Source organism: Echinococcus granulosus, assembly GCF_000524195.1.
Source record: "Echinococcus granulosus chromosome Unknown EG_S00014, whole genome shotgun sequence".
In the NCBI taxonomy this organism is placed as follows: domain Eukaryota; kingdom Metazoa; phylum Platyhelminthes; class Cestoda; order Cyclophyllidea; family Taeniidae; genus Echinococcus; species Echinococcus granulosus.
In genome coordinates, this window is record NW_020170394.1 from 1,363,303 (window position 1) to 1,386,526 (window position 23,224).

At 41.4% G+C, this 23,224-nt stretch overlaps 2 protein-coding genes across 2 annotated transcripts in view; one reads left to right on the top strand and one right to left on the bottom strand. All coding sequences in view use genetic code 11, as the record gives it.

Moving 5' to 3' along the window:
- The window catches only part of EGR_03018 (DNA-directed RNA polymerase I subunit RPA1), a gene marked incomplete at both ends in the record, with an annotated part of 7,994 nt that extends 7,418 nt beyond the window's left edge, over positions 1–576 (top strand). The window contains one exon of the mRNA XM_024492267.1: positions 487–576. Coding sequence (XP_024353462.1) covers positions 487–576 — 90 coding nt within the window. The remainder of the gene's footprint in view (positions 1–486) is intronic.
- A 1,157-nt stretch (positions 577–1,733) lies between these two features.
- Positions 1,734–23,167, bottom strand: EGR_03019 (DNA-directed RNA polymerase I subunit rpa1; the record flags this gene model as incomplete). The annotated part of the gene is made up of 20 exons (XM_024492268.1): positions 1,734–1,840; positions 2,517–2,820; positions 4,377–4,541; positions 4,864–4,947; positions 5,118–5,549; positions 6,685–6,820; positions 8,762–8,961; positions 9,361–9,624; positions 9,941–10,084; positions 10,702–10,968; positions 14,077–14,367; positions 15,924–16,088; positions 16,411–16,494; positions 16,665–17,096; positions 18,232–18,367; positions 20,309–20,508; positions 20,908–21,171; positions 21,488–21,631; positions 22,249–22,515; positions 23,150–23,167. The coding sequence occupies 20 exons, from the start codon at positions 23,165–23,167 to the stop codon at positions 1,734–1,736; spliced, it is 4,104 nt and encodes a 1,367-aa protein (XP_024353463.1).
- Positions 23,168–23,224: the final 57 nt, after the last annotated feature.

Sequence of the window (23,224 nt, forward strand, 5' to 3'; positions counted from 1 at the left end):
CCCATATTATCCATATCCTGAAGAATTTTGTTTTTTTTGCAGCAGAGTTGGCTACAAATTGGACTTTATGTTTTGTCTACTCCTTATTAAATTGGTCATTTCAATTGTATTTTGCTTCAACTCGATAATATCCAAAGCAGATTACGGTAAACGCTTTGAATTTCAGTACATGATGTTACTACTTTTTTTCGTTTTATACAGGGGAGTAGGCCTTTAGGTTCTCTCCCTATACGCTAGGAAAATCGTGCTGCTTTAAGATGTATGTACGCAATAAGTCTCTGTCTGACGAGCGTACCTATATGAAGCAGCTAAAATTGGACAACTCTTTCCTCGTGGTAGTGTTTGTGGTCACGAGGAGTTACAGTGTGTTTGTTTTCAACTCTAATGCGAGTGTTAAAGTGCGAATTCGATATATTATGCTATAATTTCAAATTAACGCATCCTTGCTGAATCACATTGGCAAGATCCCTTTTCGCATGCTCAAAGGGAGTGATACTACCAATTACTTTGGATCGTCGAGGCAGGTTTCGCAGCCTTCGTCGCGGGGCCCATCATATGAGTATTTGCACCAAATAAAGCTCCTATTTCCTTTTTGCACTATGCCTCCTATATCGTTACGGCAAATTTGAAATCAGAATACCCGCACATTCACAGCATATTATACGGCTGTGTGATTCCTCCAGAGACTGCTCAAGACTGAAAAATAAATATTGCAATAGTAACCGCTCGATAGCATTATGACAAAGCGGTTAACGGTTTTGGTGACACTAATGGTTGTAAAAGCTATTCTAGAAGGGCAATTGATTGCATTTTGGGAGTTATTAGCACCCAACCTCTTAACACCTCAAACTGAGTGTCCATGAACACAGGGTACGAAAAGCGCCCCACGACGTCAACCATTCATTCCCTATTAAATTAATCCTTACACCCAGACTACCTATTCCTTTGATTGCAACACCGCCCAGAGAAAATACCACTTTATAGCAAAAGGTAACGAAGAACGTTATCTATAGACCTGACCGACGACGTTTTACTTGACAATACTTTCCCCACATGATGAGCCAGGCGAAAAAAAGGTTTGTTACCGGTGTACAGGAATGAAGATCACAGATACGACTGCAAAGCACCCTGCTAAATTGAGAGTGTAAGCAAGAGATCGAAGAATCCATGCACACCAATTAAAGCAAGCACCACCTCGGAGCATCACCCGATCTAACTATTCAAATTTAGAAAGCACAGACGGGAAACCCCAGATGGATGCTCACTGAAATGGAGTAATTCCTCCCAGTCACTGATAGCAGAAGCAATGTAAGCGCACAATCTAGATGCAGAAACAACTGCAAAGATGGCAACTCCGAATGACGGCCTCTTGCAGGGTGTTTACAGAAGCTTGAGTTATGAGTCACCTGTTCACTTATCCCCAAATTTAGGCCCCGGATAAACATTTCTTACTAGGCCACCTTAAACGTGCCATTCCTAAGGCCCACTATCCGAAGATGTTTATAATGAGTGTTGGACATTTGCAAGTGTTATTAACAAATTCAACTTTATCTCGTCATTACAGATTTAAGATAGGGGTGAAATTAAAATCATTTTTTTAAAAACGTGTGCCCTCGATAGTTGCTATTTTAATGTACGTGTCCCTCCACCTCCTTAAGAAGTGTAAAAAAATCCATTTCCGTGCTTTACACAATCAAATCTACCACATCTTCGCAAGTACATCTTCGGTCGGGCTAAATTGACAGCTGGGATAAGAGGTCAAAGCAAGTAGTTCCGTAACCGCGTGTAAGCTGACCAGCGGTGAGGCTGGCGGACGGCGAAACGGTGTTTTCAACCAAATCTAAAATCGTAAAACGCACATTTTGAAAAGATGTACGTAGTTACAGAGACCTTACGATTTCGTGCTTAATATAAATGTCATATTTATGTAAACAGAATCTAAACTCCTGTGTCTACAAGATTTTTAATAGGAATCAAATGAAGGCAGGCTGTGATGGGCTCGATTCAGTTACTTGGCAAAGCCTCAGTACCCAAGAAGGTGCGTCAATATAGAAGAGCAATCAACCGAAAACACCAGGTTGATTGTTTTCCACAGGCAATTGGTTTCATAAGTTCTGGTTATGGGTATCTTTTCGAGAATACTCGTCCAAGTAATTGTTTTAGTACATTATGATCTATCGTCGCGACCATTGTTTGCAGAGGAGCCCCCGACGATAGTTTCATTTTTTATGACACCATCCTCAACGTTGCACGGAATGCCAGACAAAAAGAAAATTATATTTAATTTAAAAAATTGCCCAAAAGATGATTTTTGTTTGCCTAAACAAATGGTACCCATAAAAGGCTTTTGTGTGTTCTAGGATTAAAATATTTAGTATCATAGCTGCGATGTAGAGGTGACTCAGGCGTGAATTCCTGACTAAACAAAATCGCATCAAAGCCTGGACATTAGTGCCTTCAGACCATTGAATTACCCCCTGGTTGAAAACTGATATATAGTTGTGAGCAATGCCTACTTTCTTGAATGACCGATTTGAGCACATTGGTGGCGGTTTCAAAAGTGATGCGTTGCATAGGCGAGGGGTGGAAGTCCATAGTACGTCGATTAAAGGCGCGATAAGCACCGGTTTTGGTGAGGTAGTCTGCCACCAGCCCAAGATGACGCGAGTTCACACTGATGCCGTAGTGACTGAACACACTGGAGATTTCGCGCTGCAGAGAGGCCCGAGCCGCCTCGATACCAAAGTGAGCTTGCATCGCTGGTACGTGGTTGGTGTAGAGTCGACTGAGATCGAACACATCACCATAGCGATAGAGCACCTAAATGGAAATATGTTATGCTGCTATTTGCCTACGATGAGTTGCATTCATTGAAGCCAAATCCTTCAGCTATTTTCAGAAGGAACCAGCAGTACCAGTCAGGATATTAGGTATACAGTACAAATTTTTAGACGCCGAAATTTGCATTGAAAAAAGAACAAGCAACTTAAAGGAAGGATATTGTCGAAAACTATCTTAACGTGTATTTGCACAGCAAAACATTTTCATTATTATTAACAATAGTGCTCATTTATACTAATTCAAGCGATCAAGGAAAATGACACGTTAATCTAAAGCTTACTGTTCTTGAGGTTTTCATGGCGGCGATAAAAGTAATAAGTGGAAATAAAATTCCAATTATATTAATCTTTTAAACTAGCACAAGTGATCAAACTTAAAATCCAAACAATTTAGCTATTAAGAGTCTTGACAAATTTAAAAGGCCAAAATTTTCCGAATATGAATGATGCGTTGCAGCATAGGGTAGAAGACGACAAGACTTTGGAATACTGAGCAATATAATTGTAAACATTGAGGACAACATAGGAGAGATAAAATTACATAATGTGAAAAGTCAAAATTTTCATCGGAAAGGACTCGTAGCCGGCTCATTATCTTACAGGAGTGCATTGCTAAAGTTGCACGCAAAAATGCTAACTCTCATGAATATTTCGATGTATTTTAATGTGTTTTTTCACGAAGGGAATAAAAGTACACTACCGGAAGAATTTCCTCCATTTGCTCATTATTTGTCTGAAGAAGAAAAGACACACTAATGCTAAACTTTGGTCGCATTTTTTTGAGTGAAAACAAAGCGCGGAGCCACTGGTCGCGCAGTGTGAGGGGAACTTTTAGACTCGCCAACAAAGCGATTACCGTAACGGACGCAATAAAAGCAGTGAAAATTTTTTTTAGCAAAACGATTGGCTGGATCGCCTCACAAACAAAAATAATAGCGAAGAACAAGCATCGTTAGGAAACGCTAGCTAATTAAGCCAATCCGTTGAGCGAAATACTTCACAACCAAAAGCCAATGAAGAAACCAGTAGAACTATGAAGTCAAACAAGACCATTTCAAAACTGAAGGCTAGTGCAGTAAAAGTCATAGTGAAGGAGAAATGAAACAGTTTTTAATCCCTTAAAAAAGATTAGCTCAGCAATTTCAGCTCGACGCTAAATTTGAGTGCTTGGGGAAGAAGTAAAGCTTCTAATGCACCACCATCCGCGGAGACAACAAATTCGACAATACAAAATTAAAAAAGTGGGTATGATAGAAAAATAACCAATAATAAGCGCACACGGTGCAATCATGAAATCTGAGGAGATGCATGATGTACAAACAGCTTAGACTAACGATCAAAGAGGTGCTTCTAAAAAAGACAAGTTTAAGATGAACATTCTACTTGTGAAGCATTGAGAGGAAACGTTAAGTTATTGAAGATGAAATATTTGCCGTCTTTAATTGAAAGTGTTTTCGATGCGTTCTAATACCGGTAGGATCAAAAAGAGATCCACAGTAGCCGTTATTGACAGACAAAAGGCATTCAAGTGCATACCTTAATATTTTCACCTTCAACACGCAGAATCCACTCCTTAGGATCAGTTTTATCAATGAAAGCTTTTCGAATATTTGGAACAAAGGAGACCACACTCTTTGAGATAATGCGTTGTACCAGAGTGCGTAAATCAATTGAGATACGACCGTCTTTGGGATCAAACATCTGAAAGAATGAGAAAACCTTAAAAACGCACTGAAAATAATGTCACCTTCGGAAAAAAGTCACTCAGATTCTCCAAAAAGCTAAAATTTTGGTTAGCAAATGATGAACTTGCACAGAAAAACTGCCCAACACAGCAGGTGATGTACGTCAAATAACAGTTCCGCCGTTCATAAGCCATAGGATGATACAGAACAACTAAGCCTACAAAAGTGGCTGGCGGAAGCTACAACGATCTACTAATGCACCAAAGGAACAACGTGAAAAGTCTAATCAAGCAAGCCATATCGGAAAATAGTGAAAATTAAGAACCGGTTAAACATACAGATATGGTCAATTTCACCCATGACGGAGTCTCACTAGTATCGTAAGCGTAGTCAGTGAAGCGATGATGTAGACTCATTACAAACTAAAAGAGGAAAAGAATAAGAGTTCATTACCAGGCCTTTGTGGAAGGAGAAAGCTAAATAGTATTAGCCGGTAATAAGAAGCTATATAGTAAGTTAAACTAGCCAAATCATCTTGGGGTAGCCAGGATCATGAAAACATAAATGTGGAAATGTTTGGTCCTCCACTCACATTGATTCGTCTTGAGTCCATGCCCTTTGCAGAGCTCTGCGTCACCTCGACCACATCTCTGTCGAGCACAAGTTCTTCGCCATGGTCTTCATCGTCTTCCTCACCGCGTTCCAATTCGACCACCTCTGCGCCGCCGATCTCAGTGACTGGTTTGGAAACGGAAGTGGACCTCTCAGGGCACGGTTCGGCAGCAGCATTGGAGGTGGAGGGTCCAGCAACATCCTGCCATGAGTCTATCTCGTCATCACCACCGGCGGCCTCTTGGTCCTCCGATGCGGCTGCAGCTGCCTCCAAATCGACACCGATTTCACGAAGCTCCGCCACCTCATCGTCGTCCTCATCAATTGCCTCGCAGCCTGCGTTTACACCACCCTCTGCGGCTCTCTCTCCTCCAGTCTCGTCCTCGGCTTCAAGTCGACGTCTGCGCACTGCCTGTGGAGGAGGGAATTGGAGTAAGACTATGGTTTCTGCCCTTGTGGCTTAAAGTACAATTGTGTATTAATGAACGGTGTATCAGAAGCAGTAGTAGATTACAAAACTACTGAATATTTTAAATTCTAAAACAGCAATTACGGAACCTACTTGTACTTTTTTCAAAAGATAATTGAGACCGATGAAATAAGAAAAGAAACACAATGAAGATTTCTTGGCCAATTTTGCAAGAAAAACTTTGATAATATTGTCTTATGAGGTGATTTCAAGCAAGTATTTTGTGATTAAAAATGCATAATATGGTGATGATAGAACACAAACAATAAAAAGGTAATTACCTCCAAACATATTATAATTTGGCTAGCATAAATTACTAGTATTAATTGTTGCCCATTTTTACGTTATTGTGCCCCTTCTCAACCTCTGTGACTTGTATGGATCATTGCCCTCTCCATAACTGGACGGCACTCATAGTCGGCAATGGTACCATCTTGAGTTACTGAACGGCACTCGGCCCGCCGATTCTGATATTTCCCTTTGTTCCTTATGAGATTGGTTGCCCAGCTGGCTGCAAGTTTTCCGCTTGTCTTTAACCTCTGCACAGTCAGAACCGCAAAACAACGCTGGATCGAATAAACGCGGCTCCCTACCTGAGGTATTTTCTGGCGGATTCCATGGGTTTAAGCTAACGAGACTAATTTACTGCAGTAACATATGGGTAACAACGCAAAGTTATCCTATGTTTCAAGCTGCGATTTCAAAAGGGCAGACAGATGTTTTTTAATGGTGTAATACTTAAGTTGTCATTTTTTGGGAAATGGACAAAGGTCCAAATGTTAACCATAAAATCTTTTAGTACCTTTTCGCAACTTTCGCTAAAATGGACAAGTAGTGGGATATAATTTCGTGGTTTTTTTATCCTTAAGTAACTTGCAAAATCCAAAACCCCAAAAAACCCAACGTTAAATTTTATACAGAAAACCGTTGAATTCTTATAGAAGCCCAAATTAACTTCTACTTCTTTTTCAAATGAATCACGCCTCGTGATATACTCGCCATATCAGAAGACGGGCCACTTTCTAAGTGCATCTCACGACACCAGAAACGGAGTACTAGAAGATGGAAGCATGCTTACCTCCGCTCCGTCGTCCTCACCCCACTCATCGCGACCTGTTGTCCGACGTTCATCGTTCGCGTCGCCTCCATCCATTCCCTCTGCCTGTTGCTGTTGCTGACGTGCCAACGCCTTCAGGTTAAATGTTGCAATCTCGCTGAATGGATACAGGCACAAAATTAATATTTTTACTACGTGCTTTCGAAGTCAAAACTACTGCAAATTTACGAAGCTTTATGGCCACCTTGGATGGTCGCATGAATATCTGATGAGAAATTTACTAATTTAGACAGACTTTCAAGAAGCCCACAAGGGCACAAATATCATAGTTCATATAGAATTACACCACTAATCCCAAGGATGGCCGGAAGCCTCCATTGCATGGTCAAAATAATCGTAATCGTAATACCAAAGATCAGATGCAATGATACTTGATTCAAAATAATTTTGCAATATTATTCCATAAATAATTAGGATTAAACCATATTTGGAGAAAAAACCGCAACTCTCTAGTAGGAAAGAAAAACAGTGCAAAAAAGGTGAAGTGGTTTATGTGCATGCATGAAACTAATTTCCAAAGCTGTAAAGGCTTCTAGTCAGGCTTGTTGTATGGCATCTGGAGGCGGTGCGGCGTGGTAGCAGAACGAATTGCCCGGTACTAGTTCAAACAAACAATAGGATTTGAATCAGTCCAAGTTACGTGCACCATACTTAGGAAGATCCTCTATTCGCTACATCAGTGGGGACTTAAATGTAGCCATCAATAAAAATAATTTAAAAATAACTAGCCAAAGAAGTAACTGAAAATAATGTTTAGGGTTATGCTGACGAAAGAATTCGTCTATATCTGCATCGATTGCAAGCGGGAAGTTGTGGAAGCTGCTAAGGCAGCAAGTCTCACTCTCATCTACTAACACATGACAACAAGTTTTCAAAAAGTCAACTTGTCCCTCACCCCTTTCACACACATTATAAAACTCGCCGGGCACTATAAATTACTGGCTGATTGGCCCGTGATGAGAAATGCCTTTTGCGCCCTTATCTCAATGCTTGTTGGAGGCGCGGACATAGCGTCGGTTATCTTCAAACTTCTAAGGTAAACCCCATCTTACTCCCACAACACTGCTTTGTGTGCGTATGTATGCCTTGCTAAGGGTCGAACAATCACAATTGAGATTCACTTTGGTGAAACTACCCGCTGCAACTCGCGGGTGTGCAATAAAACCTTCCTATTGAGAAACAGCCCAGGACCAGCCAATCAGTTGGAAAAAGTCCCCATTCCCACAAGTCGACGCAGGACCTTATGCCGCAAAACTATCCGTGGAAGTTACACTGTTAGGACGAAAGGAGGTAGAAAAGCACTGCCTCGTCATTACTCGCCGCATTCTGTTGCCATTTCTTCAAGTGATGGTTCTATTTTCTCTGCACTGGCATTAGACAATTACGTACAAAGTAAAATAGATTTGGGGATTAAAAGTGTAATTAAAACGTGGATGGCCAGGGGTGGTTTTTTGCTTCTAGAGAGAAAACGCCTTGGGAATGTGGGATTCGCAAGCCTGTATTGCCCTGAGAAATGAAAACGGATCTTAACTTGTCAATAACGACTACTTTAAGAAATAAAGTATTTATCAAAGCTTCTCGCTGAAGGCTAATGTTATTTATAAAAACCTTGCGGACTTATCTGACTACCTTACAGATGAAAGTTTATAATAAAATTACGCTGCGTTGCATTAATTCAACGCCGCTACGGTGAATAAGAAGTAGCAATTCAGAGACACTTCTAGGCGCCTCCCTGTGAATAAAACTAATTTCCTAACAAATGATCTGGATACATCATGCAGTCAACCTGCTTTGCAAGAGACTAGTCAGCCAAGTGATATATTTAAGAAGTCCGCGGAACAACTTGAAGAGACTTCAAGTAGCAAAAAAAAAGTGAATATGCATGGGACATGGAGCCACACCACCACAAACAGCCCATCTGGGGAGGTAAACCATTCCCATTAAAAACGAGCAGTGAAAAGCTCACATTTGAAGGAAGTTATTAAAGCAGTGATCTCCACTATCCCTACACCGAATTCAAAATTAAAGCGAGGCGCACCTTGATTTGCATTGATCTTTGAGCTCTTGCGTCAGGCGTTTGCTCAAGTCGACGAAGAGAACGCGCTCAAAAAAGTGAATGATGCGACGGGCACCGACATTAGTGCGCGACTGGTATGACGAGGGAGGCAGAAGATTAAAAGTGAGCGAACATGAGTCCGACGAGTAGTCAACCTCCATGCTGAGGGGCAATTTGATAACCTGCAAACGCATCAATAATGCATAAATGGTGATTTACCGATTGTGTCACAAACGAGCTAATATATTCAACGCTACTTATTCCATTTACAATGCAGAAAATTCAATCCTCGAATTTACAAGATATGAACCAATTCAAAGATGACAATCTCTGTGGAAGTATGCAAGAAATTAGTGATCAAACCAATTGAAATGAGAAATATAAAGCTCCAGGCCATCCCCGAAGACGTAATGAGGCATATCGGGATGAATGAATGAAATACTACGGCAGTAAGGTGGGGAAGTTAAAACAAAGAGCCCTCTGTGATAGGAAACCACCCAAACTTATGAATGACTACCATTGATGTAAAAAAACGCTCGCACATGGGCCTAAGGGCTAGCAAGCCTAGACGGATAGCTCACCTCAGCAAGACGCAACCTGTACATCTCACGGGCAATGTGCTCAGCCCTGGATTTGGCCCCGGAAGTGGGTAGAATAGGCACCTCCATGCAGGGTGTGGCGATAACCGCAGAACCGGACATCAGCACCTCCCGAAGGCGAGGAATGCCCAGAGTGACGTTCATTTCACCACGACCAGCAAAGTGGAAGGTATTTAGCGTCATCTGGGTAGAGGGCTCACCCACTGACTGGGCCGCTAATAGACCCACTGGCTCTCCAGGCGGAACCTACAGAAAGTGCGCTCGTGAGATTTCTGCAAATCAAAGTGAGTGAGGGAGCATCCACGCAAACCGCACCTCATGGTAGAATGACAGTTAAAACTTAGGATGGTGTGGAACATCTTTTTCTGCGCCAAACGCAAAACTGAAATTGAATTAATCTAGTCGTCTCCAATGGCCATATACACTGCACTGTTGAGCTCACTAAAATTGCCATGATAAAACAATTGTTTGCAATGAGCACACAATAGCAATATAACAAGCAAGTGAAAAATATCGGTGTCGCTTAAAGACTTGCCTGTCCCTGTGTAATTTTGGCTGTGACAATGGTTCGTAGATCCGCCGCCATAGTACAGGGAGGTTCCGAAAGAGTGCTCAAAGATGCAGTTTCGGTGAGTTTTCGCTGAGCACGATCCCTGCGCTTCTTTAAGTGGGCCAACTTCTTGGCGCTAAGCGATGTCTGTAAGATCTACAAAAGGAAGTCCGCTTTGCAATGAAAAGGAAAGGCCTCTCGTTAATACCTTGCATCTAAAATGCGAGCTTCGATTACGCGATGGAATACAAGATGACTATCATAACCACCATACTAATTGTAACTTGTACCCGATGAAAATGTAAATCGAGTGCTTGTTAGAAAAGAGTTCATGGTTTGGTAGTAAATAACGCTGGAGGGAACAATAGTAAATGGTAGATAACAGATTGGCGGTGAGAACATTAGCAGCCATCGTGCAATTGCGTGATGAGCAGTGATGAAAAACCCCCTCCCAAAAGAGTGATCGGCCTAAATTGTGGAGTCGTTTCCCTTTCAGGAAGCCAAATTTTCACCAATTCATGTCAATTAAGGAATCCAGTTATATACTGTTTTCAAACTAAAACACTCGAGAAAGCGAATTTGTTAAAAATAATAGAACAACTATCGAACCACATTTAAACGCAGCCACAACAAGGTGAAGCCAAAGTCAAAGGAGTAACTTAACTAATCGCATCCCGTAAATTACACAAGTGTTAAAGGCGCTTTAAAATTTAAAGCATCATAGTAGTTCCAGCAGAGAGTTCCAACATGAAAATTCGTTAAAGGATACTCACAGTGAGTCGTTTGACGGCCACTTCATCTACCTTTCGAGCAAGTTCCGGAGAGAGGGGATTTTGCTCGGTCAGTTTGCGGTAGAGCTCAGGATCTAAGGGGCAACGCCAACGCTCTGCCAGCAGTTCTGCATTCTCTGCAAAGAAATGGAAGCCCTCAGGCTTCAGAAAAGTCGATTGGCAGACGTCAAGGCCATCGTCACCGTAGCGAAACTGGATCACCGAACCACCAGAGTCGCGAACCGTTCCATCGTACTGTACGGAGAGGTCCTTTTACAGATAGCAAAGAACATTTAATCACCTTCCTTGCACCAATACTGATCTAAGGATTTATCAGCTAGAAACCAACTTAAGGTCACGTATGATTGTTTTACTCCACGTTAGTACTAAAAGGTAGGGCATACTACCCGTAAAAATACGATAAGAACCGCGCTGGAACAAAATGACCAAGAATATCTTATGGCAAAGTGATGCGACTGGGTTCAAATCATCAGCACAAATCTAGCAATATTTTTAGCCAAAAAATAATTCCATGAATGGTAAAAAAGTGAGTGACAAGCCGGGTTAACATATGAATATGATGTTCAATGATGCGTAAAGGAGAATCAGATACCAACATTTTCAGCTAATAAAAGGTACTTAGAGGTGAAAGTAGCAGTGAAATAAATTTTTAAAAAACCAACTACCAAAGCTGCTTAGATTAGTTGAGGCCCCAAAAAAAACCCGAATAAACCATTACAAGCGTGGTGAGACAAAAAGCATCAAAAAGAAATGATAAAGTAAGACCTGGTTCAAACTATCAAAACAATTTTTTCCAAAAACGAAATTCAAGGATTGCAAAAGAACGCAGTATATTCATCTGAAGAGGTGTACTTGCCTCTACGGGCGTCAATCAAAACATTACCAAAAAAACGCTACCCATGACCGTAATGAGGGAGACTACAACTGGGTGCTTTCAACAAATGCCTATGGAATGCAGTCCAAAGCAGATTACGGTAAACGCTTTGAATTTCAGTACATGATGTTACTACTTTTTTTCGTTTTATACAGGGGAGTAGGCCTTTAGGTTCTCTCCCTATACGCTAGGAAAATCGTGCTGCTTTAAGATGTATGTACGCAATAAGTCTCTGTCTGACGAGCGTACCTATATGAAGCAGCTAAAATTGGACAACTCTTTCCTCGTGGTAGTGTTTGTGGTCACGAGGAGTTACAGTGTGTTTGTTTTCAACTCTAATGCGAGTGTTAAAGTGCGAATTCGATATATTATGCTATAATTTCAAATTAACGCATCCTTGCTGAATCACATTGGCAAGATCCCTTTTCGCATGCTCAAAGGGAGTGATACTACCAATTACTTTGGATCGTCGAGGCAGGTTTCGCAGCCTTCGTCGCGGGGCCCATCATATGAGTATTTGCACCAAATAAAGCTCCTATTTCCTTTTTGCACTATGCCTCCTATATCGTTACGGCAAATTTGAAATCAGAATACCCGCACATTCACAGCATATTATACGGCTGTGTGATTCCTCCAGAGACTGCTCAAGACTGAAAAATAAATATTGCAATAGTAACCGCTCGATAGCATTATGACAAAGCGGTTAACGGTTTTGGTGACACTAATGGTTGTAAAAGCTATTCTAGAAGGGCAATTGATTGCATTTTGGGAGTTATTAGCACCCAACCTCTTAACACCTCAAACTGAGTGTCCATGAACACAGGGTACGAAAAGCGCCCCACGACGTCAACCATTCATTCCCTATTAAATTAATCCTTACACCCAGACTACCTATTCCTTTGATTGCAACACCGCCCAGAGAAAATACCACTTTATAGCAAAAGGTAACGAAGAACGTTATCTATAGACCTGACCGACGACGTTTTACTTGACAATACTTTCCCCACATGATGAGCCAGGCGAAAAAAAGGTTTGTTACCGGTGTACAGGAATGAAGATCACAGATACGACTGCAAAGCACCCTGCTAAATTGAGAGTGTAAGCAAGAGATCGAAGAATCCATGCACACCAATTAAAGCAAGCACCACCTCGGAGCATCACCCGATCTAACTATTCAAATTTAGAAAGCACAGACGGGAAACCCCAGATGGATGCTCACTGAAATGGAGTAATTCCTCCCAGTCACTGATAGCAGAAGCAATGTAAGCGCACAATCTAGATGCAGAAACAACTGCAAAGATGGCAACTCCGAATGACGGCCTCTTGCAGGGTGTTTACAGAAGCTTGAGTTATGAGTCACCTGTTCACTTATCCCCAAATTTAGGCCCCGGATAAACATTTCTTACTAGGCCACCTTAAACGTGCCATTCCTAAGGCCCACTATCCGAAGATGTTTATAATGAGTGTTGGACATTTGCAAGTGTTATTAACAAATTCAACTTTATCTCGTCATTACAGATTTAAGATAGGGGTGAAATTAAAATCATTTTTTTAAAAACGTGTGCCCTCGATAGTTGCTATTTTAATGTACGTGTCCCTCCACCTCCTTAAGAAGTGTAAAAAAATCCATTTCCGTGCTTTACACAATCAAATCTACCACATCTTCGCAAGTACATCTTCGGTCGGGCTAAATTGACAGCTGGGATAAGAGGTCAAAGCAAGTAGTTCCGTAACCGCGTGTAAGCTGACCAGCGGTGAGGCTGGCGGACGGCGAAACGGTGTTTTCAACCAAATCTAAAATCGTAAAACGCACATTTTGAAAAGATGTACGTAGTTACAGAGACCTTACGATTTCGTGCTTAATATAAATGTCATATTTATGTAAACAGAATCTAAACTCCTGTGTCTACAAGATTTTTAATAGGAATCAAATGAAGGCAGGCTGTGATGGGCTCGATTCAGTTACTTGGCAAAGCCTCAGTACCCAAGAAGGTGCGTCAATATAGAAGAGCAATCAACCGAAAACACCAGGTTGATTGTTTTCCACAGGCAATTGGTTTCATAAGTTCTGGTTATGGGTATCTTTTCGAGAATACTCGTCCAAGTAATTGTTTTAGTACATTATGATCTATCGTCGCGACCATTGTTTGCAGAGGAGCCCCCGACGATAGTTTCATTTTTTATGACACCATCCTCAACGTTGCACGGAATGCCAGACAAAAAGAAAATTATATTTAATTTAAAAAATTGCCCAAAAGATGATTTTTGTTTGCCTAAACAAATGGTACCCATAAAAGGCTTTTGTGTGTTCTAGGATTAAAATATTTAGTATCATAGCTGCGATGTAGAGGTGACTCAGGCGTGAATTCCTGACTAAACAAAATCGCATCAAAGCCTGGACATTAGTGCCTTCAGACCATTGAATTACCCCCTGGTTGAAAACTGATATATAGTTGTGAGCAATGCCTACTTTCTTGAATGACCGATTTGAGCACATTGGTGGCGGTTTCAAAAGTGATGCGTTGCATAGGCGAGGGGTGGAAGTCCATAGTACGTCGATTAAAGGCGCGATAAGCACCGGTTTTGGTGAGGTAGTCTGCCACCAGCCCAAGATGACGCGAGTTCACACTGATGCCGTAGTGACTGAACACACTGGAGATTTCGCGCTGCAGAGAGGCCCGAGCCGCCTCGATACCAAAGTGAGCTTGCATCGCTGGTACGTGGTTGGTGTAGAGTCGACTGAGATCGAACACATCACCATAGCGATAGAGCACCTAAATGGAAATATGTTATGCTGCTATTTGCCTACGATGAGTTGCATTCATTGAAGCCAAATCCTTCAGCTATTTTCAGAAGGAACCAGCAGTACCAGTCAGGATATTAGGTATACAGTACAAATTTTTAGACGCCGAAATTTGCATTGAAAAAAGAACAAGCAACTTAAAGGAAGGATATTGTCGAAAACTATCTTAACGTGTATTTGCACAGCAAAACATTTTCATTATTATTAACAATAGTGCTCATTTATACTAATTCAAGCGATCAAGGAAAATGACACGTTAATCTAAAGCTTACTGTTCTTGAGGTTTTCATGGCGGCGATAAAAGTAATAAGTGGAAATAAAATTCCAATTATATTAATCTTTTAAACTAGCACAAGTGATCAAACTTAAAATCCAAACAATTTAGCTATTAAGAGTCTTGACAAATTTAAAAGGCCAAAATTTTCCGAATATGAATGATGCGTTGCAGCATAGGGTAGAAGACGACAAGACTTTGGAATACTGAGCAATATAATTGTAAACATTGAGGACAACATAGGAGAGATAAAATTACATAATGTGAAAAGTCAAAATTTTCATCGGAAAGGACTCGTAGCCGGCTCATTATCTTACAGGAGTGCATTGCTAAAGTTGCACGCAAAAATGCTAACTCTCATGAATATTTCGATGTATTTTAATGTGTTTTTTCACGAAGGGAATAAAAGTACACTACCGGAAGAATTTCCTCCATTTGCTCATTATTTGTCTGAAGAAGAAAAGACACACTAATGCTAAACTTTGGTCGCATTTTTTTGAGTGAAAACAAAGCGCGGAGCCACTGGTCGCGCAGTGTGAGGGGAACTTTTAGACTCGCCAACAAAGCGATTACCGTAACGGACGCAATAAAAGCAGTGAAAATTTTTTTTAGCAAAACGATTGGCTGGATCGCCTCACAAACAAAAATAATAGCGAAGAACAAGCATCGTTAGGAAACGCTAGCTAATTAAGCCAATCCGTTGAGCGAAATACTTCACAACCAAAAGCCAATGAAGAAACCAGTAGAACTATGAAGTCAAACAAGACCATTTCAAAACTGAAGGCTAGTGCAGTAAAAGTCATAGTGAAGGAGAAATGAAACAGTTTTTAATCCCTTAAAAAAGATTAGCTCAGCAATTTCAGCTCGACGCTAAATTTGAGTGCTTGGGGAAGAAGTAAAGCTTCTAATGCACCACCATCCGCGGAGACAACAAATTCGACAATACAAAATTAAAAAAGTGGGTATGATAGAAAAATAACCAATAATAAGCGCACACGGTGCAATCATGAAATCTGAGGAGATGCATGATGTACAAACAGCTTAGACTAACGATCAAAGAGGTGCTTCTAAAAAAGACAAGTTTAAGATGAACATTCTACTTGTGAAGCATTGAGAGGAAACGTTAAGTTATTGAAGATGAAATATTTGCCGTCTTTAATTGAAAGTGTTTTCGATGCGTTCTAATACCGGTAGGATCAAAAAGAGATCCACAGTAGCCGTTATTGACAGACAAAAGGCATTCAAGTGCATACCTTAATATTTTCACCTTCAACACGCAGAATCCACTCCTTAGGATCAGTTTTATCAATGAAAGCTTTTCGAATATTTGGAACAAAGGAGACCACACTCTTTGAGATAATGCGTTGTACCAGAGTGCGTAAATCAATTGAGATACGACCGTCTTTGGGATCAAACATCTGAAAGAATGAGAAAACCTTAAAAACGCACTGAAAATAATGTCACCTTCGGAAAAAAGTCACTCAGATTCTCCAAAAAGCTAAAATTTTGGTTAGCAAATGATGAACTTGCACAGAAAAACTGCCCAACACAGCAGGTGATGTACGTCAAATAACAGTTCCGCCGTTCATAAGCCATAGGATGATACAGAACAACTAAGCCTACAAAAGTGGCTGGCGGAAGCTACAACGATCTACTAATGCACCAAAGGAACAACGTGAAAAGTCTAATCAAGCAAGCCATATCGGAAAATAGTGAAAATTAAGAACCGGTTAAACATACAGATATGGTCAATTTCACCCATGACGGAGTCTCACTAGTATCGTAAGCGTAGTCAGTGAAGCGATGATGTAGACTCATTACAAACTAAAAGAGGAAAAGAATAAGAGTTCATTACCAGGCCTTTGTGGAAGGAGAAAGCTAAATAGTATTAGCCGGTAATAAGAAGCTATATAGTAAGTTAAACTAGCCAAATCATCTTGGGGTAGCCAGGATCATGAAAACATAAATGTGGAAATGTTTGGTCCTCCACTCACATTGATTCGTCTTGAGTCCATGCCCTTTGCAGAGCTCTGCGTCACCTCGACCACATCTCTGTCGAGCACAAGTTCTTCGCCATGGTCTTCATCGTCTTCCTCACCGCGTTCCAATTCGACCACCTCTGCGCCGCCGATCTCAGTGACTGGTTTGGAAACGGAAGTGGACCTCTCAGGGCACGGTTCGGCAGCAGCATTGGAGGTGGAGGGTCCAGCAACATCCTGCCATGAGTCTATCTCGTCATCACCACCGGCGGCCTCTTGGTCCTCCGATGCGGCTGCAGCTGCCTCCAAATCGACACCGATTTCACGAAGCTCCGCCACCTCATCGTCGTCCTCATCAATTGCCTCGCAGCCTGCGTTTACACCACCCTCTGCGGCTCTCTCTCCTCCAGTCTCGTCCTCGGCTTCAAGTCGACGTCTGCGCACTGCCTGTGGAGGAGGGAATTGGAGTAAGACTATGGTTTCTGCCCTTGTGGCTTAAAGTACAATTGTGTATTAATGAACGGTGTATCAGAAGCAGTAGTAGATTACAAAACTACTGAATATTTTAAATTCTAAAACAGCAATTACGGAACCTACTTGTACTTTTTTCAAAAGATAATTGAGACCGATGAAATAAGAAAAGAAACACAATGAAGATTTCTTGGCCAATTTTGCAAGAAAAACTTTGATAATATTGTCTTATGAGGTGATTTCAAGCAAGTATTTTGTGATTAAAAATGCATAATATGGTGATGATAGAACACAAACAATAAAAAGGTAATTACCTCCAAACATATTATAATTTGGCTAGCATAAATTACTAGTATTAATTGTTGCCCATTTTTACGTTATTGTGCCCCTTCTCAACCTCTGTGACTTGTATGGATCATTGCCCTCTCCATAACTGGACGGCACTCATAGTCGGCAATGGTACCATCTTGAGTTACTGAACGGCACTCGGCCCGCCGATTCTGATATTTCCCTTTGTTCCTTATGAGATTGGTTGCCCAGCTGGCTGCAAGTTTTCCGCTTGTCTTTAACCTCTGCACAGTCAGAACCGCAAAACAACGCTGGATCGAATAAACGCGGCTCCCTACCTGAGGTATTTTCTGGCGGATTCCATGGGTTTAAGCTAACGAGACTAATTTACTGCAGTAACATATGGGTAACAACGCAAAGTTATCCTATGTTTCAAGCTGCGATTTCAAAAGGGCAGACAGATGTTTTTTAATGGTGTAATACTTAAGTTGTCATTTTTTGGGAAATGGACAAAGGTCCAAATGTTAACCATAAAATCTTTTAGTACCTTTTCGCAACTTTCGCTAAAATGGACAAGTAGTGGGATATAATTTCGTGGTTTTTTTATCCTTAAGTAACTTGCAAAATCCAAAACCCCAAAAAACCCAACGTTAAATTTTATACAGAAAACCGTTGAATTCTTATAGAAGCCCAAATTAACTTCTACTTCTTTTTCAAATGAATCACGCCTCGTGATATACTCGCCATATCAGAAGACGGGCCACTTTCTAAGTGCATCTCACGACACCAGAAACGGAGTACTAGAAGATGGAAGCATGCTTACCTCCGCTCCGTCGTCCTCACCCCACTCATCGCGACCTGTTGTCCGACGTTCATCGTTCGCGTCGCCTCCATCCATTCCCTCTGCCTGTTGCTGTTGCTGACGTGCCAACGCCTTCAGGTTAAATGTTGCAATCTCGCTGAATGGATACAGGCACAAAATTAATATTTTTACTACGTGCTTTCGAAGTCAAAACTACTGCAAATTTACGAAGCTTTATGGCCACCTTGGATGGTCGCATGAATATCTGATGAGAAATTTACTAATTTAGACAGACTTTCAAGAAGCCCACAAGGGCACAAATATCATAGTTCATATAGAATTACACCACTAATCCCAAGGATGGCCGGAAGCCTCCATTGCATGGTCAAAATAATCGTAATCGTAATACCAAAGATCAGATGCAATGATACTTGATTCAAAATAATTTTGCAATATTATTCCATAAATAATTAGGATTAAACCATATTTGGAGAAAAAACCGCAACTCTCTAGTAGGAAAGAAAAACAGTGCAAAAAAGGTGAAGTGGTTTATGTGCATGCATGAAACTAATTTCCAAAGCTGTAAAGGCTTCTAGTCAGGCTTGTTGTATGGCATCTGGAGGCGGTGCGGCGTGGTAGCAGAACGAATTGCCCGGTACTAGTTCAAACAAACAATAGGATTTGAATCAGTCCAAGTTACGTGCACCATACTTAGGAAGATCCTCTATTCGCTACATCAGTGGGGACTTAAATGTAGCCATCAATAAAAATAATTTAAAAATAACTAGCCAAAGAAGTAACTGAAAATAATGTTTAGGGTTATGCTGACGAAAGAATTCGTCTATATCTGCATCGATTGCAAGCGGGAAGTTGTGGAAGCTGCTAAGGCAGCAAGTCTCACTCTCATCTACTAACACATGACAACAAGTTTTCAAAAAGTCAACTTGTCCCTCACCCCTTTCACACACATTATAAAACTCGCCGGGCACTATAAATTACTGGCTGATTGGCCCGTGATGAGAAATGCCTTTTGCGCCCTTATCTCAATGCTTGTTGGAGGCGCGGACATAGCGTCGGTTATCTTCAAACTTCTAAGGTAAACCCCATCTTACTCCCACAACACTGCTTTGTGTGCGTATGTATGCCTTGCTAAGGGTCGAACAATCACAATTGAGATTCACTTTGGTGAAACTACCCGCTGCAACTCGCGGGTGTGCAATAAAACCTTCCTATTGAGAAACAGCCCAGGACCAGCCAATCAGTTGGAAAAAGTCCCCATTCCCACAAGTCGACGCAGGACCTTATGCCGCAAAACTATCCGTGGAAGTTACACTGTTAGGACGAAAGGAGGTAGAAAAGCACTGCCTCGTCATTACTCGCCGCATTCTGTTGCCATTTCTTCAAGTGATGGTTCTATTTTCTCTGCACTGGCATTAGACAATTACGTACAAAGTAAAATAGATTTGGGGATTAAAAGTGTAATTAAAACGTGGATGGCCAGGGGTGGTTTTTTGCTTCTAGAGAGAAAACGCCTTGGGAATGTGGGATTCGCAAGCCTGTATTGCCCTGAGAAATGAAAACGGATCTTAACTTGTCAATAACGACTACTTTAAGAAATAAAGTATTTATCAAAGCTTCTCGCTGAAGGCTAATGTTATTTATAAAAACCTTGCGGACTTATCTGACTACCTTACAGATGAAAGTTTATAATAAAATTACGCTGCGTTGCATTAATTCAACGCCGCTACGGTGAATAAGAAGTAGCAATTCAGAGACACTTCTAGGCGCCTCCCTGTGAATAAAACTAATTTCCTAACAAATGATCTGGATACATCATGCAGTCAACCTGCTTTGCAAGAGACTAGTCAGCCAAGTGATATATTTAAGAAGTCCGCGGAACAACTTGAAGAGACTTCAAGTAGCAAAAAAAAAGTGAATATGCATGGGACATGGAGCCACACCACCACAAACAGCCCATCTGGGGAGGTAAACCATTCCCATTAAAAACGAGCAGTGAAAAGCTCACATTTGAAGGAAGTTATTAAAGCAGTGATCTCCACTATCCCTACACCGAATTCAAAATTAAAGCGAGGCGCACCTTGATTTGCATTGATCTTTGAGCTCTTGCGTCAGGCGTTTGCTCAAGTCGACGAAGAGAACGCGCTCAAAAAAGTGAATGATGCGACGGGCACCGACATTAGTGCGCGACTGGTATGACGAGGGAGGCAGAAGATTAAAAGTGAGCGAACATGAGTCCGACGAGTAGTCAACCTCCATGCTGAGGGGCAATTTGATAACCTGCAAACGCATCAATAATGCATAAATGGTGATTTACCGATTGTGTCACAAACGAGCTAATATATTCAACGCTACTTATTCCATTTACAATGCAGAAAATTCAATCCTCGAATTTACAAGATATGAACCAATTCAAAGATGACAATCTCTGTGGAAGTATGCAAGAAATTAGTGATCAAACCAATTGAAATGAGAAATATAAAGCTCCAGGCCATCCCCGAAGACGTAATGAGGCATATCGGGATGAATGAATGAAATACTACGGCAGTAAGGTGGGGAAGTTAAAACAAAGAGCCCTCTGTGATAGGAAACCACCCAAACTTATGAATGACTACCATTGATGTAAAAAAACGCTCGCACATGGGCCTAAGGGCTAGCAAGCCTAGACGGATAGCTCACCTCAGCAAGACGCAACCTGTACATCTCACGGGCAATGTGCTCAGCCCTGGATTTGGCCCCGGAAGTGGGTAGAATAGGCACCTCCATGCAGGGTGTGGCGATAACCGCAGAACCGGACATCAGCACCTCCCGAAGGCGAGGAATGCCCAGAGTGACGTTCATTTCACCACGACCAGCAAAGTGGAAGGTATTTAGCGTCATCTGGGTAGAGGGCTCACCCACTGACTGGGCCGCTAATAGACCCACTGGCTCTCCAGGCGGAACCTACAGAAAGTGCGCTCGTGAGATTTCTGCAAATCAAAGTGAGTGAGGGAGCATCCACGCAAACCGCACCTCATGGTAGAATGACAGTTAAAACTTAGGATGGTGTGGAACATCTTTTTCTGCGCCAAACGCAAAACTGAAATTGAATTAATCTAGTCGTCTCCAATGGCCATATACACTGCACTGTTGAGCTCACTAAAATTGCCATGATAAAACAATTGTTTGCAATGAGCACACAATAGCAATATAACAAGCAAGTGAAAAATATCGGTGTCGCTTAAAGACTTGCCTGTCCCTGTGTAATTTTGGCTGTGACAATGGTTCGTAGATCCGCCGCCATAGTACAGGGAGGTTCCGAAAGAGTGCTCAAAGATGCAGTTTCGGTGAGTTTTCGCTGAGCACGATCCCTGCGCTTCTTTAAGTGGGCCAACTTCTTGGCGCTAAGCGATGTCTGTAAGATCTACAAAAGGAAGTCCGCTTTGCAATGAAAAGGAAAGGCCTCTCGTTAATACCTTGCATCTAAAATGCGAGCTTCGATTACGCGATGGAATACAAGATGACTATCATAACCACCATACTAATTGTAACTTGTACCCGATGAAAATGTAAATCGAGTGCTTGTTAGAAAAGAGTTCATGGTTTGGTAGTAAATAACGCTGGAGGGAACAATAGTAAATGGTAGATAACAGATTGGCGGTGAGAACATTAGCAGCCATCGTGCAATTGCGTGATGAGCAGTGATGAAAAACCCCCTCCCAAAAGAGTGATCGGCCTAAATTGTGGAGTCGTTTCCCTTTCAGGAAGCCAAATTTTCACCAATTCATGTCAATTAAGGAATCCAGTTATATACTGTTTTCAAACTAAAACACTCGAGAAAGCGAATTTGTTAAAAATAATAGAACAACTATCGAACCACATTTAAACGCAGCCACAACAAGGTGAAGCCAAAGTCAAAGGAGTAACTTAACTAATCGCATCCCGTAAATTACACAAGTGTTAAAGGCGCTTTAAAATTTAAAGCATCATAGTAGTTCCAGCAGAGAGTTCCAACATGAAAATTCGTTAAAGGATACTCACAGTGAGTCGTTTGACGGCCACTTCATCTACCTTTCGAGCAAGTTCCGGAGAGAGGGGATTTTGCTCGGTCAGTTTGCGGTAGAGCTCAGGATCTAAGGGGCAACGCCAACGCTCTGCCAGCAGTTCTGCATTCTCTGCAAAGAAATGGAAGCCCTCAGGCTTCAGAAAAGTCGATTGGCAGACGTCAAGGCCATCGTCACCGTAGCGAAACTGGATCACCGAACCACCAGAGTCGCGAACCGTTCCATCGTACTGTACGGAGAGGTCCTTTTACAGATAGCAAAGAACATTTAATCACCTTCCTTGCACCAATACTGATCTAAGGATTTATCAGCTAGAAACCAACTTAAGGTCACGTATGATTGTTTTACTCCACGTTAGTACTAAAAGGTAGGGCATACTACCCGTAAAAATACGATAAGAACCGCGCTGGAACAAAATGACCAAGAATATCTTATGGCAAAGTGATGCGACTGGGTTCAAATCATCAGCACAAATCTAGCAATATTTTTAGCCAAAAAATAATTCCATGAATGGTAAAAAAGTGAGTGACAAGCCGGGTTAACATATGAATATGATGTTCAATGATGCGTAAAGGAGAATCAGATACCAACATTTTCAGCTAATAAAAGGTACTTAGAGGTGAAAGTAGCAGTGAAATAAATTTTTAAAAAACCAACTACCAAAGCTGCTTAGATTAGTTGAGGCCCCAAAAAAAACCCGAATAAACCATTACAAGCGTGGTGAGACAAAAAGCATCAAAAAGAAATGATAAAGTAAGACCTGGTTCAAACTATCAAAACAATTTTTTCCAAAAACGAAATTCAAGGATTGCAAAAGAACGCAGTATATTCATCTGAAGAGGTGTACTTGCCTCTACGGGCGTCAATCAAAACATTACCAAAAAAACGCTACCCATGACCGTAATGAGGGAGACTACAACTGGGTGCTTTCAACAAATGCCTATGGAATGCAG